This window comes from Triturus cristatus, chromosome 2_1 (genome assembly GCF_964204655.1).
Source record: "Triturus cristatus chromosome 2_1, aTriCri1.1, whole genome shotgun sequence".
In the NCBI taxonomy this organism is placed as follows: domain Eukaryota; kingdom Metazoa; phylum Chordata; class Amphibia; order Caudata; family Salamandridae; genus Triturus; species Triturus cristatus.
This window is the reverse complement of record NC_140581.1, coordinates 698043536-698060298: the sequence shown is the minus strand read 5'-3', so window position 1 is coordinate 698060298 and position 16763 is coordinate 698043536. Positions and strand designations below refer to the sequence as shown.

Genomic DNA, 16763 nt, shown 5'->3' with positions numbered 1-16763 from the left:
CACTAATGGGGCACCATCAGCTCTACCAATGTACCCCAATCCTGACCTTCCACGCTGCAAGCTATTACAGTATTGGGGCATACTTAGCTCTCGCAATGCACCTCTATCCAAACTTGGTGCTCACAAACACATATTCTCTCCTTCCTCCGTTCTGCCCTGTGGCTCTTCATCTAATACATGGTGATGCCAACACAGAGCTCCCCTAATGCCTCTCAGTCATAAGCTACAGATGTTTCACTACTCACTCGCATAGACACACCTCCTAATGTGTGCTGATCTTGACACAACTCCCTCACTCAAAACACATTACAAAAACACTGACCACCCAGAAAAAAGGCAACACAGCATGCACAAATACATATTCCATTAACACTTGCATCAGAATAAAAACGCAGATCAACGGTGCACACACTGCAGCAACAAAAACACATATATCTGAGGTATCGCACCATAAAGGCGAGACCTACTGGCTTTGCCAATGCTTGTTTGAGTGTTGAAACAGACAATTATGTCTGCATGCCCATCCCTGTATGGCTCCAACTCACAGAACTCCAGTTTTGAAGACAAAACAGTGCAGGCCTTAGTCTGGCAATAAGTATAATAGGTTTTAGGAGCAAGGTCTAATCTGAGAGGGAGCAGTGCAGCGTTCCTCCCTAAAGTATAAAACAGACGTTAAAGAATTGTTCTCAGCCACCCTAGTTCAGTGCTTAATTTGAACCAGTGGTTTCCGGTGGTCAGCACCAGTGCTTAATCATCAACACCAGCGCTTTTCATGAGCACCAGTTAAGGACACATTAATTTATGGTAGGCACAGGGAGATTAAGTGATTGACCCCGAATCACAGCCTATGCCGACACCAAGACTCGAACCTGGTTCCCCAGCTCCAAAGTTGACAGCTCTGGCCATTATGCCACATCCTCTCCCCACCTTTATGGTTAGTAGTTGGTTATTTTTTAGGTGGCGCTAACAGGAGAAATGGGCTGGTGCAAGCTGCCTCCTGACAAGAGCCACAGCACATCTTTTTTTTTACAAATTAACCACCGCCCTAGTTTTGCCAAATAGCAATGGCCACACAACTCTGCACCATACATTGAAGCAATTTTTTAACTACTGAGGAGTTTAGAAAAAAAGATGCAATTTTTGTGAATCTCACTAAAGCAGAGGATCTGTGTTTAATCAGGAAAGAGTTCCCTGTAATTTGGGGCTCCCAAGAATTGGTAAGTCTCACTCTAAGGTGATCAAATTCTTTAACCCTTTCCAGGGCATTCACACCCAAACAAATATTTCCCCTATAGTTATTTTTTTTTTATGTACACCATACATTTTGTTTTCTGCACTTTGATATCTAGCTCATAGTTCTCACAAAATAAGAAGAACCAATCTAAGAGTGTTTGCAGCCCAGATGGAGTTTTTTGAGATGAGAATAGTGTCACAAGTGAAGAGGAGTACCAGCACCTTATCACAGTTTAGGATGGGAGAATCATTTGCACAGGCAACCAAAAAGGGGATACACTCACTGTAAACGGAAGGCAAAGTGTCAAGGCCAGAACACCCGGCCAGACTCCTTTGTTGCTACTTATTGTATCAGTGAGTTCACACCCTTGTCTCTGACCTATTTGCGCATTGTTATCCTCATGCAATCAGACCGTAATCCTCAAAAGATCACTGGGAATGACCTTACAAACCCTCCCACAAACTGGCTCTCAGAGCGAGGTTGAAAGCAGGTCGCAGGCCAACGAAGGCGATAAACAGGGTGCCTCCATTATTGTCAACCGTCTTCAATTTAATCGACAGGAAATGGAAGACCTGGTCAACCTTTCCAGTTTTTGGTCAGAACCCTGCTTGGAGGTTCCTCAGAGCATCATGAGTAATGGTCCAGTCTGTCTTGTGAGGACCTGTTTGTAAAAGATCTCTCTGAGATTATCCAGAAGACTTATGTGCCAATAATTACTAGGCAAATTGCTCTACCTTTTTTTTTTTAATGGTGCAATCTCAGCTTCTTTCCTGGTAATGGTTATCAGGGCTCTCCCTGTAATTGTGCTTGAGTCTAAATTAATATAAGAGCCCTGATGCAGAGATCATAGCGGAACATGTCCACAGGGACCTTGTCCAATCCTAGGTCCTTTCCCTGTCTCCGAGAGGCAATTGTTACTTCAGTCTATTGCAGAGAGAACCTAATAGGGAGATCAGTGATACTCATATGATTGGAGGTATCATTTAGTGTGCTAAAAGAAGGTGAAAGTGGAGGCAGAGGAAAAGAATATAAAGATTTGAAATGGCCCGTCTACTCTCTCACTTAAATGTCAACCTCTGGCAGATTTGCACAGTGTCGACCACTCTGCCCAACTATTTGCTAAAAGGCTTTACCATCTTTATTTTTAATGTTAGGTGAATCAAAGAGGATTAGATGGTCTCCATGTTTCATACAGATGTGCAAGGACAGAGAAGCGATTTTTCATTAAAATGAGATGGGTGAGGAATTAGTAGATGTAACAGGATCCAGTCACCTTGATTCCATGTTAGGATAGCAATGAAAATAGGCTAACGATAGAACTTTAATTACACCAGAATAACAGTTCTCCCAATCAATATACACAAGTATGCTCTGGATGATACTGGTGTGGTTAAAGCTGACAATTACACAATTGTCAATGAGGCTCTTGGTTGCAGGCCCCACCTACCCAACAGCCTGTACCATCAGGATTTTGAGTACAGCTGAGGTATTAAAGTTTGTTGTTGTTGCAACAAATGGAGAACCTTGTTTTCCAGTTGGACAGAAGTTTCCATTGTCTAAGGGACAAAGTGAGGGACATTAGCCATGACAATTACATACGGGCAGACAGCAGATGGCAGATAAATTGTTAGGGGCCTGTGAGCCCTTCTGTTCCCGGCTACTCCCTTCCTCTCCTCCCCCCCAAGGAATGGCTAATTCTCTTCCTGCCATGTTGGAATCTAGTAGCAACATCAAGGCTTAAGTCTTTTTCAAAACATCCTTGGCTGCCCAACACCCCTGCGTGGCACAGTCCAGCCTCTATAGATGGTAGACTGAGCCACTGCCAAAGCAGGGCATGACAGATCTTGATGGACTATGGCAGTAGGCTGATTGTGGGCCACAGGCATGACAGTGGGCTTTGGGCCAAGTCTAAACAGCTGAGCTTGTATAATGCCCAATCTTTCATAGATTGGGCAAAGGCTGGGCAATATAATAGAAGACAGTTTAACCCTTTCGCAGGAAACAGCAGAGGGATTTCCTTTTATTTTTGGCCTCAGGAGGTGGGGAAGAGCTTTCCCAACCACCTGAGGCATTGTTTTTCTTCAATGTAATGACGAACACGCACACGGCGCACTGAAGTCATTAATTTAAAAAAAGTATAAGGTTTCTGAGTTTCCTCAGGTGCCGGCAGAGCTAGCTTTCAAAATCCACACCTAGGCACATTGCGAAAAAAGGGTCAGTTTTCACTGGAAAAATGTGATTTGTCCATGTTGCGTTTTGGGCCGTTTCCTGTCATGGGTACTAGGCCTACCCACACAAGTGAGGTACCATTTTTATCGGGAGACTTTGAAAAATGATGGGTACATGGAAGTTTGTGGCTCCCCACAGATTCCAGAACTTTCCATCACAGAAATGTGAGGACTTTTTTTTTTTTTTACAAAGTTTGAGCTTTGCAAGGGATTCTGAGTAACAGAAACAGTGGAGCACACAAGTCACCCCATCTTGGATCTACCTGGGTATATAGTTTTCAAAAATGTATAGGTTTGCTAGGTTTCCCTAGCTGCCGGCTGAGTTAGGATCCAATATCCTGAATACTGGTATCTATCCACCTATATGGAAAACCGCACTAGTACAGCCCATCCTAAAAAAAGCTGATGCTGACCCTACCGAACTAAAGAATTTTAGACCTAACTCCCTTCTGCCAACTCCGGCTAAGATCTTGGAAAAGGAAGTACAGAAACAACTTTCAGCATACCTTGAATCGAACAAACTCCTACATGACTCCCAATCTGGGTTTAGGGCAGGCTATAATACAGAGACTGCCCTACTGGAAGTGGCAGAAACGATACGAGAAACAATGGATCAGGGTAACTACGCAATGTTAGTGCTGCTGGACCTGTCCACAGCATTTGACACTGTTTCCCACCTGATCCTTCTGGAGAGGCTTGAGCAGATGGGCGTGGGAGGCACCGTCCTAACTTGGTTCCACTTCTTTCTAGAAGGCCGATCCCAGAAAATCTGTCTACGCCCTTATGTATTCACTGCCCGCCCGATTGTTTGTGGAGTCCCTCAGGGTTCGGCCCTAAGCCCAACCATTTTGAATGTTTATCTCGCCCCACTTGCCTCAATCATTGAACAATATGGTGTCAAAGTGATCTCATACGCTGATGACACCCAGCTGGTGTTTTCTTTCAGGTATCACTCTGAGGCAGTTTTTACCAACTTTAAACAGTGCTTGATTAACATCTCATCATGGATGACAGCCAACTATTTAAAATTAAACACAAACAAAACAGAAGTTCTGTTTTTTAACCAGCCATCACCACCAAAAACTGAGCTTTGGTGGCCAAAGGAACTGAATCAACCTCCTCTACCAGTCTCGTCGGCGAGAAATTTAGGGTTTAAATTTGACTCCGCCCTCTCAGGAAAAGCCCAGATAGGTCATATCTCGTCCTCATGCTTCTGGAAGCTGAAAACCCTAAGGAGATTCCTACATCTCCTTCCAATGGAATGTAGGAAAACTGTAGTGCACGCACTGATTACCTCTCTGCTGGACTACACTAACAGCCTTTACTTGGGTCTCCCAGACTACCTCATCAGACAGCTGCAAGTTATCCAAAATGCAGCCGCTAGGCTTATTAGGAACGTTCCACTTCACCATCACATCTCCCCACATCTGCGCAGCCTACATTGGCTGCCTGTTAAAAAGAGAATCTAATTTTAGGCTCTGACCCTCTCCTACAGACCCAACAATGACAATGGCCCCAAACACTTAAAAAAATAAGACTACCCAAATATACCCAAAACAGAACTCTGAGATCGAATCATAAGAGCCGCCTAGCTATTCCACGTTTAAAAAAAGCAAGACTAGGCGGTCGCTCATTTCCTTTTAAAACCGCCGCTCTCTGGAAATCCATGCCGGAGCATCTCCGTAAGGCTAGCTCAGACCTCCTTTTTAGGAAGTCTCTTAAGACCTAGCTGTTTAGCCTGCCTTAAAGCCCTCCCCTACTTGTACCTTTCCCCTCGCAATCACTGTTAGCGCCGGGACACCTCCGTCGGAGGTAGCTGTTTGCGCTCTACAAATTGCAATAATAATATCCACATATAGGCATATTGCAAAAAAGGGTCAGTTTTCACTGGAAAAATGTGATGTGTCCACATTGCGTTTTGGGATGTTTCCTCTCACAGGCACTAGGCCTACCTACACAAGTGAGGTACCATTTTTATCGGAAGACTTTGGGGAATGCTGGGTGGGGGGAAGTTTGTGGATCTACACAGATTACAGAACATTCCATCACAGAAACATGAGGGAAATGTGTTTTTTTGAGAAAGGTTGAGGTTTGCAAAGGATTCTGTGTAACAGAAACTAGTGAGAGCCACACATGTTACCCCATCCTGGAGTCACCTAGGTGTCTAGTTTTCGAAAATGTACAGGTTTGCTTAGATGATGGCTGAGCTAGAGCCTGAAATCCACAGCTAGACACAATGCAAAAACCAGGTCAGTTCTCTGTGGAAAAATGTGTTGCGGCAACGTTGCGTTTTGGGCTGTTTCTTGTCACGGGTACTAGGTCTACCCACACAACTGAGGTACCATTTTTATTGGGACACTTTGGGGAATGCTGGGTGGCTGGAAGTTTGTGGATCCACACAGATTCCAGAACTATCCATCACAGAAATGTGAGAAAAATGTGTTTTGTTTGACAAAGTTTGAGGTTTGCAAGGGATTCTGGGTGACGGAAACTAGTGAGAGCCATACTATCCACCCCATCCTAGAATCCTGTGGGTGTCTAGTTTTAAAAAATATATAGGTTTGCTAGGTTTTCCTTGGTGCCGATTGAGCTAGGGTCCAAAATCCACAGTTAGGCACATTGCAAAAAAAGTTCCCTTTTTCACTGTAAAAATGTGATGTGTCCACGTTGCGATTTGAGACGTTTCCTGTCACGGGCACTAGGCCTACCCACACAATTGAGGAACCATTTTTATTGGGGTACTTTGGGGAATACTGGATGGTTGAAAGTTTGTGGATCAACGCAGATTCCAAACTTTTCATCACAGAAATGTGAGGAAAATGTGTTCTTTTTTGACAAAGTTTGAGGGTTGCAAAGAATTTTGGGTAACAGACCTTGGTGAGAGCCACACAAGTCACACCATCCTGGATTCCCCTGGATGTCTGGTTTTCAAAAATGCATACATTTGCTAGGTTTCCTTAGGTGCAAGCTGAGCTAGGATCTGAATTGCAGAGCTAGGCGCATTGCAAAAAAACAGGGTCAGTTTTCACTGGAAAAATGCTATTTGTCCACGTTGTATGTTAGGCCGTTTCCTGTCGCAGGCACTAGGCCTACGTACACAAGTGAGGTACCATTTCTATCAGGAGACTTAGTGGAACCCAGGATGGTAGAACAAGTGCTATTACCAATTGTCTTTCTTTGCATTTATGTCTGCCAAAAGTAAGACAATGTGCAAAAAAGAAGTCATTTTGAAAAATGTCCTCTAATTCACATGCTTGTGTGGGTACCCAACATTTCAGAGCTGTGCAAATAACCACTGCTTCTAAACTCTAGATTTTGTTCCCATTTCGAAAATATACAGGCTTCCTTGGTACCCATTTTTCACTCTTTATATTTTACCAAATGAATTGCTATATACCCAGTACACAATGAAAAACCATTGCAAGACACAGCTCAGTTATTGGCTTGGGTTCTTGGTGAACCTATGAGTCCTATATATCCCCGCAACCAGAATGGTCCAGCGGACATAACTGTATATTGCCTTAAAAAATATGCCATACTTAGAAGAAGTTATAGGAGAAAACGTTTGCAGAAATGGCTGTTTTTTCCAACTCAATTTCAATATTTTTTATTTCAATTGTTGGTTTCCATAAAAAAAAACCTTGAAGGATCTAAACAAATGACCCCTTGCTGAATTCAGAATATTGTCTACTTTTCAGACATGTATAGTTCTCCCGGATCCATTATTGCTTTTACACCTATTTCTACAACTACCTTGATGGAGGTTGAAAAATAGTCTATGCCTCAGTAAAATGACAAAACTGTGTAGAAAATGTTGGTTTTCTGTCAAAAGTCTGCCTGTTCCTGAAAGCTGGGAAGATGGTGATTTTAGCACAACCCTTTGTGGATACCTTTTTCAGGGGTAAAAAACAGACGCTTTCTTCTGCAGCACCCTTTTCCCATTTTTCCCAAAAAGAACAAAAATTTGCTGTATTTTGGCCAATTTCTTGGTCCCCTCCAGGGGAATCCACAAACCCCGGGTACCTTCAGAATCCTCAAGATTTTGTAAGAAAAAGACGCAAATTTGGTCCATGGTCTCTCTTGTCGTCTCCTCGCCTGCATACGTCTTGCAAAACCTGCGAATGCACGCAGGTGCGCGTATGCGCAGTCCTACCAAGACGTACGTCCGATGTAGGGGTTTGCGTGGGTGGACGAGGAGACGGTGAGAGAGTCCACGGCAATGAGGAGGGCAGCCCAGAGAGGCCACAGCAGCAGTCAGTGCCTTTTTCCCCCTTTTTTTGTGCAGGGGGGGCTGGCTAACTCCACTCCACTGCGGAGTCAGAGTTTTGCCTGAACTCTGAGTTTTCAACAGAGCGCAAAGTAGGCAAAACACTGCAAACTCCGGTGGCAGAGCAGAGTTCTATGTCCAGGCTTGATTTTTACATTCTGTGTTTGAAAATACCTCTTTTAGAAAGTAGGTATTTTCTTGCTTAGCCATCCTGTGCGCCTCTGGTGATAAGTGGATTGACTGTCTGGCTTTGGAGTGACAGGCGCTGGGGATGTGCATTCTCTCAGACAGCCACTGGGGGGGGGGGTGATATGTGTCCTGCCTTTCCTGCATGAGTCAGGGCTTGGCTGCATTTAGAGTAGGGGGAGGAGATTTCCTTTACACCTGAATGGGCCTGGTCTGCTTTGGACAATGCTGTCTCTTGCCAGGAAGCTCACCAGAGAGGACAGAACTGGTCTTGACTAAGCACAGAGCCTTTCTGACACTAGAGAACAAAGAAAAATGGACTATAAAGGTTGGGGCCCAGACCCCTAAACTTTAGATTACTTCTGGAGTTCAAGGGGAACCTTTGCCAAAGAGAAGAGATGAAGAAACTGAAGGAGAAATACTGCCCCTTTGCTGTGTGCTGTCTGGGGTTGGCCTGCAGTGGCTGTTTCTGCCAATGAAAAGACAAGGACTTTGCTGTGTGCTGTGTCCCCTGCTTGAGGAAGATCTCCAAGGGCTTGAAGTAGAGCTTGCCTCCTGTTTTGTAGTCTCAGGGATACAAAGACGTCACCCCCAGCTCCCCTGAACTTCCTTGTTGGGAGTTCTGATCTGCCAAGAGGTGCCTGTTGCTGTTCTGGGGCTCTGGAGGTTGTTCCTGCAGTTGCGAGCTGGAGAAGTAACGCAAGAACAAGAAGCGTGATGCATCCACACCCGTTTTTGATGCATCGCCGAAGGAACCGACGCAGCCTCTGGCCGCCGCTGGAGAAATCGTTGCATGCCGCATTAAGTGCATCGATCTACAAAGTCCGAGATCACTGCACTGATTCTTATGCAGGCCCTACTGTGCGGCTGCAAGAACCAACGCATCGTGGGACAGCAGCTGAAGAAACCGATGCAGCGCTGTTGCTGTCGCTGCATCAAGAACCAATGCATCCCCGATCCTCATGCATTGCACCGGGGTGCCAAGTCTATATCAACGCTAGGGCTGCAGTAAGAAACAGCCACATCATCTCCCTGCTCAGTAGCAAACCGATGCATCACCCCCCTTCATTAAGAAACCGACACATAACCTCCCCTGCGTGTCAGTAAGGAACCAACGCATCACCTACCCTGGAGTAACGAACCGATGCATCACCTTCCCTGCGCGTAAGGAACCGACGCATCACCTTCCCTGCGCCTATTTTTGTTTATGATTTTGACGCATCCAAGGTATTTTGTGTTGAAAATGCCACATCTATAGTTTGCTGTGGACAGAACCGTTTCTACCTTTTAAAAGGCATATTTTTATTACTGTATTGTGGATTTTTGTCGTTTTGGTCTTGTTTGGTTTTTATAAAGATTACTTATTTTTCTAAACTGGTGTGGTGTCCATTTGTAGTGTTTTCACTGTATTACTGTATGTGTGTACAAATGCTTTACACACTGCCTCTGAGATAAGCATGTCTGCTCATGCCAAACTACCAAGGGGGTGAGCAGGGGTTATTTTTGGAGTGTATCTCCCTTACCCTAACTAGGAAGAAGGGTCCCTACTTGGACAAAGGTGCAAACCATTGCCAACTAGAGACCCCCATTTCTAACAGTGCTGAAATAAAAGTCCCCTGCCACTATTCGGCTGATGGAGCATACTGTCAAGCAAATTACTGGGCAAGATCCATGGTAGCTTCAATAGCTGAAGAGCTAAAGTACCTAAATTAGTATTCTCTTGGATGTACAGGCTAAGAAAGATGGTATGGCTTTGTTGCATCCCACATGCCCGTGAGGACTAAATGAGCTTAATAGTGCAGGGCTTTTAGGCAGCCCCTCCCCCTCTGCCCTCCTCCAGCACCAAAATTTCCACTGGGAGCAGAAGTCATAAAATGCAACTATTACGGGTCCCACGAGGCGAGAGGGCTCAGGTTGCCTTATAGTTCAGGGCTGCTAGGCAGCCCCCCTCCTCCTCTGTCCTCTTCAACACCAAGAATTCCACTGGGATGCAACAATTACGGGTCCCGCGTGGTGAGAGGGCACAATGCGCTTTGCAGCACAGATCTTCTAGGCAGCCCCTACTCCAGAACCAAGATGTCCACTGGGACCTGAAGTCCCCAAAACCGGCAATTACCAGTCCTGAGAATGAACTGCATTATCAACAGGTATAGCTGTTATCTGGAAGAACAGAAGAGCGGTCTCTGAGTTTGTCTTTGATGTGTGCTGCAAAAGCAGTTGCAGGCTCTTATCTTGAAGTTCAGAGGCTAGAAGAGGCATACGTACTGTGGGCAATGTAGCATAGAGCTTTAGTTAGACTTATGCATTGTTGTTGGAGTACATTTTGGCCTTCTAGGCCATCAGGGCACTGAAAACATTGAGCAAAGCATTATTCATCACATTTTTTGCTACTTTGAATAAGCTTGAATGATTTTTTTGGGCACTCTTACCTCTTTTATGAACAACTCTAATACAGCAACCACTACCGCTTGACACATGTGGCTTGACTTTTAAGCCCTTGCTCTAGGTAAAGGCTCAGAGATAGAGGGAATGTCAAATATATCTACACAACTCGGTTTCATAGTGAGCCCTTTGCACTATGCTATGATGATTTGGCCAAGTAACTGGTTGTACTTTATGTTCTGCTTACTTTCAAATATAACAAGTACTGTATAGGAGGAATAACATCTGACAGGCACATTGTTCAAAGGAAAATATGTAAAAGAATGTGAAACGTTTAGGGTAAACGGTGATTTTTGGAATCATAAACTTAAGATTGTGACCATCATCAATATGGTTATCTCTGTATTGACAAAATAAAAACAAGAAAGTCAGTTACATTTGTTGCTAAAATTATCTTTTGTGATGCATAAATTCTGCTTTTCGTGAATAATATCCTGCACAAATATATTTTGCAAAATATTTTGTCCGCAGGAAAAGTTCTACGAAAAAGACTTCGTTCATATATTCATGAGATGTTTTTGGAAAGGAAAGAAGAGCAGAGTATTAAATATGCATTTTATAGGCTGTTAACACAAGATTGAGATGAAGGATATTTGGTGTAAATGCTTACCAGCTCTAACTTGGGATTGATAAAACTAGCACCAATGTACTCCATATAGGATGCAAATCCCTCATTGAGCCAAAGATCATTCCACCACTCCATGGTAACAAGATTTCCAAACCACTTAAAAAAAAGAGAAAACAAACATTCTTTAAAGACAGTTCTGTTAACGGTATACATTGTACTGGTCAATTTGATGGTTATTTTTTCCTATTGGTTTGTTCTAAAACTGTAAATTTGTTGGTCACAACATCAAAAACCCATGTTCATAGTACATTTTCATTGTTACCGATTGTAAGCAACGGAGTCAGTAAATGAAGCTTGACATTTATTAACAACTAATGTAAGCTTATAAACAGTTTTTTTTGCATTATCGAATAATATTTGGGTTTGAACTGTAAATGTATTACACAGTATTGTAAATAAAGGTATTAGATACATGCATGTATTTAGATATAGCACCTCTTTTGTTAAATAGACATATTTCTGGTCAAACATGTAGCTGGTTCCCACTTATATTTAGAGTTGTCTGGGAGGTTAGTGTACAGCTCGAAAAATGGTGGTCGGCGGTCCCTCAGGATAGCAGGGGCATCCCAATGTAGTAGCCTCCAACCGCCACACTCTAAATCAGCCCCTAACTTATATAGGTGAAACTGTTAAAAACTGGTTTGAAAATATTGGGGCATATTTACAAGCCCCTATCGCCACAGGAACGTCTCTTTTTCTGATGATCTCGTGGCGATAGGGGCTTCACCTCATTCAAAAGGCGGAGTTAATCACCTTATTCACAGGGCGGTGTTAAGCCACTTAACATGGCTTAATGCCGCCTTGTGAATAAGACACCCTTTCTCACTATACTTAGTGTGAAATGGGTGGGCGGTGAGCGTTCTGCTGCAACACCCATTGATTTTGACACTGCCCCATATTTGCAAGGGTGGAGTAAATATGGGACAGCACCAAAATTAAGACCAGGGAAGACCTGGTCTTAAACAGGCAAAACGAGGAGAAATGCTTTATTTCTCTTCGTTTTTGCTGTTTCTATGTGTGCTGGGTTGTGCAGCACACATAGAAACAGCAAAACGCCATGTATGATTGTTTACGTGCTGGAACGTGTCCCTTCCTGCCCATAAACAATCATTTTAAGCATGACGAGTTGCAACTTATGTGTGTGCTGCACAAGCAACACACATAGAAGTTACAAATCGCCATTTATGCAGCCGCGGCCTGTGCAGGTAAGAGCAGTGGGGCCAGGTGGAGGGGGATTTCGACAGATGACAACAAGGAAAAAATAAGTAAATAATTAATTTTCCCTCATCATCATCTGTCGAAATCCCCTCCCACCCGGCCCCAGTGCCCCATCGCTCTTACCTGCACGGGCTGTGGCCGCATTTATGATTGTTTATTTACAGGCAGGGACACCTTCCTGCACATAAACAATAATTTCTCACAATGCAGGCACCCTTGCACTTTTCTACAAGGGTTCCTGCGTTTGCGCTAGGCAGCTAAATATAGCGCCATCGCAGGGAGAAATGCAGGACTGCACCGTATTGTAGTAAATAGGGTGCAGCCCTGCGTTTCTAAAGTATCGGAGTTTTAGTTGTTAAATATGCCCCATTGTTTTCCTGTGTAATTGAATCAAACTCTTCCATAACATGGCCTAAAATTTCAGTTGCAAATAACCTTACTACCAACAGCATTTATATGTAAGTCTCTAAAAATCGGAGTGTGCCCTGCTTTAAGGCCAGTTCTGTCATTTCTTCTCTGAAAAAATCTAGAAGTCAACATCTTTAACGTGAGCTATGTAAAATTCAAAATATGCGCCGACTTCATACAACAGCCCGCCGGTGCAGCGGAGGGCCTTGTATTCCCTACAATGGTGGCAGTGCCTACCAGGCACCGCTATAGGGATTACGATGTACCTTTCCGCCCGCCTGTTCATGACGGTTAACCCTCCATGAACAGGCAGGCGGAAAGGGACATTGGGGGCCCATAGCAGGCCCCCCTTCCTTCCTAGCCCTGAGTTGTGGGCACTGGGGGTCTCCCTGCACCATGTAGCAGCAACGCATGGTGCCTGCCATGTACTGCAGGGATATGTAAAGTGTTGATATTTTGCAAAGCGGTGGGTGCTGCAGCCAGCAACACCCGCCGCAATACAAACTATAGGCATTGCGACTGCCGTGGTGGCAGTCACATCATAATGTCTATGTCGGGACCACCAACAGTCTGTCAGACGGTCCCGATTTCCGATAGGGTGCCCGCCCACCATCGTAATCAGCCCCCTTATTTCTGTTATAGAGTCCTCATAATGTATTAATGTATTTGGTATTTCTAAACTGTGAACCTAACCAAAGTGCAGCAGAGCAATGTACAGGGTCAAAGACAAGCATAAAGTCATTAATTGACAGGTGATGCAGCTGGTTTGTGGACTGTTAATGGATTATCATATACTGTTCTTTAAAGAGGTGCATCTTAAACTCTCTTAAAATGGAGTAGCATTAGGATGGTCCTTATCAATATAGGGATGTTGTTCCAGAGCCTTGGTACATAGATGGAAAAGTTCTGCTGCTGTGTTTTTTCTTATTTACACTTCTTCTGACTGCAGTCTGATGGGGTCCTGGCTGAAATTGTTTCATGAACCACCACAGATGGTGAAATTGCCTGCAAAAGAAGTGGGGCTGCTGTTGTGAGCGCTTTGTAAATGATGAAGCTGGTTTTGAAGATGTTGCAGTCCGTAAAAGGAAGGAATGCAAGAGGAATATGCCTTTAAGTAATGTTTTTGTGACGGAAGGTATCCATCCCCCTGTTTATGATAATGTAAACAATATATATGATTTGTGAGTATGTTCATGTGAGATGGTACATGTGATGCTGTGCATAATGTTATAGGTGATAGTGATATGCGTGAAACTTTTAGAGTATGTGAATGTGTGATGGTGTGCATGTGTTTCCTTTGTGGTGTATGAGTGATGCAGCGGCACAGAAATGCCAGCATAATTTTAGAGAACATTTCCAATGAAAGAACAAACATATTCATAAAAAATGGATAAAGCAAAGAAATCATGTAAAGGTTTAAGCTGCATTGCAAAGGCCCCAGTCACTGACCATGGACTGAAGTTCTCATTCAGCCTATTAAATGGATGCTTAAGACTAGGTCCATTACTCCATAAACTAACTATTCAGTTACTACAAGAATGAGCAATGTTTTCTTAATCGAAGTAGGGAAGATTTCCAAGCAAGCTGTTGGTTCACAACGCTTCTCGTTCTAGGTGATTTACTAGGTGAAAAATCAATAAAATAACTATATTGTGGTAAATATTTAAATTACCTGTACTATTTTTTATGCGGTAAAGTCTAGTAAGAATAACTCAGTCAAAATAAGAGGCAGAATCCGTGGTATTAGAGGTTCTGAAAAGGACTTTATTCCTTACAAAGGAATTATGGTTCGAACCAGGCAATCATATTCCATCACCACGAAGGTTCAGGAAGGGATCAGCAATAATTATTGATAAGTAACAATATATATATGAAAAGCATTGCATTAAGACAGATGCAAGAGGCGTAACAGCTGATAATACAGATAAGAATACACATACGTAATGAAAATAGGCGTAATAATAGGCGTATACTAGAAACGTCATTTAAAATGATGTCACAAGTGGGTGGATCCATAAGAGAATCCTGCAGTGTCAGCAGAAATATTTGGCAGAGATGCGCGCGCAGCCGCATGACGTGTGGTTGACGTGCAACTAGAGGATGAAGGGGAATTGACATTTAGCTCTACATGTGGAGACAGAAGTCTGGGGGGTCAGGTCAACCTAATCCCAAATCGTATCTAATATCTTTGTTTAAGGAACTGTTTTATCCAAAAGGAAAGGTCTCTCGGACGGAATCTATTCTATACTGACTGTTAGTGCATGTACAAGCGTCTATGTGTCTACATGAGATGCGAGGGGGCAGGAATCTTCCATGGTAACAGGGCCTATGAATTACTTGCATAAAGACAGCGAGGCCGGGCCCTTTGCTCGGTAGCTGGAAGGATGTTTACCTAAACTACTAGACAGGAATGCATTGGGTGAGGAGCGGAGCAGATAACTTGAAGGCTGAATACAGTTTTTGGCAGGCAACAGGCCGTGTCAGGCACCGTTAGCCGCGCAGGGAGTAGGACAAAGTTCATGGATACGGATGCAGGTCCAGGCTGGAGCATTTCAGAGGCAGAAACAAGAAAAGGCTTGATGGCAGAATTCAGGGCCTACTCGCCTGAACTGTAAAACGTGAAAAGTGAACCATATAAAGTCGGTGGCCAATCATATTTAGGAATGGAATATTCGACCCATTCATGGCCGATCTGAAAGAGGACAGGTTAACGTTGGACGCACATGTATTTGCGTCTTCATAGCTGGAACTGGAGGGAACATACATGTACTTGTAGCATGTACATGGAGCCGTTGGGGTCTAAGATAGGGGACACAATTGACCATAAAAATTCATATTTCCTCAATATAATAGGGTGCTCGTTGACTTAAAGATAATCAGCTATCTCGTGTGCTGGTCTGAGATTTTTCGATTTTAAGTATTTGATTGCATGCATTTTCGGACCTCTGGGCAGTTGAAGGCCTCTTATTGCATACATTGAATCCCTAAGAATATGTCGACTGATTGGGAATCACTAATTTACTAATTGCCATATTTTGCTTACATCAAAGTCCATGGTAAAACTGTGCAAAGACTACACATGTGGCATAAAAATCCAACAGTTAGGGCCCGATTTCGATGTTGGACGGACCTATCCTTTACAATGGGAGCATGCATTTCGACTGGAATGCATGCTCCCATTGTAAAGAGAAGAGGTGCAGTAAATCCCTGTACCACAAGGGGGCACCACATGTGCCCCCTCAGCCTCCAACTCGAGGCCGTGCATCCATGGGGGCCCTGCTGGGGGCCCCAAAACACGATTTCTGACAGCCTTTCTGTGTTGGAAAGGCGGGCACAGAAAGGCCATCGGAATCTAACATTGTAACCCCTTGGGCGGAAAAAGCAGACCTTGGGATTACTTGAGGCTTTCCGAATGGCAGACGGGCTCTCCGCCATCAGAAGCCCTTCGGAAATCCAGTTCAGATTCCTTTCCGACAGACTCCATCCAAATGAGTTGGTTGGAAATAAATCAGAACATCTGATTGCGATGCCGTAGGAATGGCTTCGAGGGTCGGAGCCATTTACTATGGCATCGTAATCAGCCCCTTAACGTTGATTATTCCACCCAGTTGAGATTATAAACTTGGCAACTAGGCTGTCAGGCATCCCTGTAATATATCAGACAAACCTGCAGTATTACCATTCCAAGGTAACCTATTCTGACATTTAATGCATACAACTGACAACATGTAAGTCTATCATAAGTGTGCTTTGAAGTTGCAAGTAACAATAGCCCAAATAACAGAGTTAAGACAACAAAGTGGCATCAATATGGATGTTAAAAAATAATACAGACATAAAGATGTCTGCTACTACAAAGGCCTAGCACAGCTTAAAAACTGGGTCAGCCTGCTCAGGTGGTAAAAAACTCTTTTGTGAAGCTTGATCAAGGACCTATCTAACAATTCCACTCTTGTGACATTTTATCAATTAATGAACATTTATTTTTCAAATGTAATATTTTAGTACAAATGTCATAAGAATAATTGTAGAAATGTTGTTAAAATTACCTTTCAAAAGACTGATCCTGAAACTGTTTGCCAGGCAAAGCCTAATCCAATGACTTTGCAATATATTTTATGTCCATCTACAGCACCAAGAGTAGGCATGAAT

At 43.6% G+C, this 16763-nt stretch overlaps 1 protein-coding gene across 1 annotated transcript in view; it reads right to left on the bottom strand.

Moving 5' to 3' along the window:
• Window positions 1–16763, bottom strand: part of LVRN (laeverin) — a 541073-nt gene that overhangs the window by 293609 nt on the left and 230701 nt on the right. The window contains exon 6 of the mRNA XM_085632644.1: window positions 10968–11081. Within this exon, the coding sequence (XP_085488770.1) occupies window positions 10968–11081 (114 nt within the window). The remainder of the gene's footprint in view (window positions 1–10967; window positions 11082–16763) is intronic.